Raw genomic sequence first — 2,500 nt, forward strand, 5'->3', positions numbered from 1 at the left:
TTATTTGTTCATTCGTTAAAATTACGTTTGATTATGTTCGGAAAGCACATACTCTCTCTCTCCTGCTCAAACACACACACACACACACACACACACAGTAAAATAGTTTAACAACTCAAGCTCTGAAAATCCAGCTTTTAATGTTGTTTATATGTCTATATGTTATTAATATGCTTTAAGACAAACCATGTGCATGTGCGATCTATGAGCTGCTGTGAGTGAGTGGAGGTGGGGCTCATTTGCATATTCATAGAACCGCATATACTAAATGAGGCAAGGGTGTAGAGTTACAATCAAGCCAATTTTCCTTTTTTTCACAAATATGTCTGAACAATATCTTGAGGTGTGGTGACCGTAGAATAAACTCTGAGCCGTTGATTTATTGAAAAATAATGCACACCTGAGGTCTAACGGACACATTACCACCTCAGCTGTGCATTATTTTCTAATTATTCAATGGCCCGTCGTCAATTATTCCTTACTTATTTCAGTTTCTGTTGTTGCCAAGGCAATATTCCATTGCTAGAGTAACAAACTGAAGTATTTATTTACATTTATACAGCGCTTTTCTGGGTCCTCAAAGTAATCAGCATAAATGTTAATGTCTGAGTTTTGTACACAGAAATGAATTAAAATAGTAAAAACGAAATACATTTTTTCACATACGTCTAAAAATAGGTAGTATACAGAATAAATGATGCCGTAAGCATTACAGTAGTAGCCTATTTTATTCTGTAATAGCCTTTCTTTATGAAGTTTCTCTTCGGCATGGTTTTCCTCAGCGCAGTGGTGTTGTGTGTTTGTGTTTCCTCCTAATACGCCAGTCCTCAGTGGGATAAACCCAGCGGTCCACGGCTTCAGACAGACTGAAACATGATGGATATCAAATCCAGAATCTGTGTTTGGCAGTGAGGGAGGAAGAGGGAGAAAAGAAACAGTTTTTACTCTCTGCCCAATTTTGATTTATCACTAGGTTTTTATCACTAGACAATATTGTTTTGGACGATGTCCCTCCCTCTATTATTCACTCTTAATTAATCATTTCTCTCCAGTCTAGTTTCTTTTCAGTCGTACAGTAAAGTCCACATACAATTAAATGTGTCATGTCTCTTCTCATGGTGTCTGAACAGAGAGCATGCTGAGAACCGCCAGCAGTCCCGACAGCCTTCGCTCGCGGACGCCCATGATCACGCCTGACCTGGAGAGCGGGACCAAACTCTGGCACCTGGTGAAGAACCACGACCACATGGACCAGAGGGAGGGCGACCGCGGCAGCAAGATGGTGTCCGAGATCTACCTGACGCGCCTGCTGGCCACCAAGGTGAGGAGAGACACGAGTCATGTCCAAATTACCAAGCGGCAACTTCCGGTCTCTGTCTTGAATCCAACACTGATGTGACTAAAACTGCAGTTCATCCACTGGCCACTAGAGACTGGCTGCAGAAGAGACTCAATCCCATAAACCCCCATGTTAAAATGCCCATCTTTACAGCAGAAAAACACATGTTTGCAGCCTGGTGCAGAAAGTGGTTTTGGTCTATAAAGCTAATTTTACCCTTCATGACGACTGTGAGGGGGGTGAATATTTTTATAACTCATCCGTTTAAATTATATTAAGCCTTAAAGTTCTGCATAATTAAGGGCGTGGCCACTTGAGTGACAGGTGGATTGTCGCTGATGTCACTACTAGCCGCCTGTTAGCATCACGTCACCTCTGCTAATCCGCCTCGCTGCACATTTTCGTTTATCCGGGAGTGACGCGCTGCCAAGATGGCGACGGCCGGCTCCGCCCACTTTGGGCTTCACAAATGCTCTTCAGAAACACTCTTCAGAAACACTACGGGTGACGTCACGCACACTACGCCCATATTTTGTTACAGTCTATGCAAATTACGCACTATACACTATGTACTACTAATGCACTCAACTGTGTAGTGTATGAACTTTTATTTATTTATATACATTTTTAATGCATTTTAATAAGAACAAAACATAATTTACATACAGGAGTGCATATAACCAGACATGTCAGGGGTAAACAAAAGGGGGAAAAAATGAAAGAAAAAAAGAAAGGCAAAAGTAACCGTTATAAAATGGACAGTTATTCCTTGTGAAGCGTAAATTGCTGTAATTTCTTTATGACTTGACTGTGAAATGAAGCAGCATCAATGATGTATGCAGCCGACAGACAGCTATACACTATTATAGTTTATATTCATATTTTTAATTAGCTTTTATTTTTGTTTTTAAGTTTTAGTAATTTGTAATGTGCTTTTGTTTCTTTTTAGTTTCTGTTTCTTTAAAAAAAATTATATTTGTTTTTTAGTAATTTTAGTACTTCACAACTTGCACGTTCTAATTTTCATTCAAATTTCATTCATTGCGTTTTTTATATTTATAATTATTTCAATTACTGAAAACAGTTTTTAATAGTTTTAGTTGACTATAACCACAGTCACATACTTATAATGAGAGAAAATCACTCTCGTTTACTATATAG

At 38.8% G+C, this 2,500-nt stretch overlaps 1 protein-coding gene across 1 annotated transcript in view; it reads left to right on the plus strand.

The window, feature by feature from the left end:
- The window catches only part of plxna1b (plexin A1b), a 152,675-nt gene that overhangs the window by 143,432 nt on the left and 6,743 nt on the right, over positions 1–2,500 (plus strand). Inside the window, exon 28 of the mRNA XM_079882971.1 lies at positions 1,131–1,321. Coding sequence (XP_079739097.1) covers positions 1,131–1,321 — 191 coding nt within the window. The remainder of the gene's footprint in view (positions 1–1,130; positions 1,322–2,500) is intronic.

Source organism: Squalius cephalus, assembly GCF_949319135.1.
Source record: "Squalius cephalus genome assembly, chromosome: 10".
Taxonomy (NCBI): domain Eukaryota; kingdom Metazoa; phylum Chordata; class Actinopteri; order Cypriniformes; family Leuciscidae; genus Squalius; species Squalius cephalus.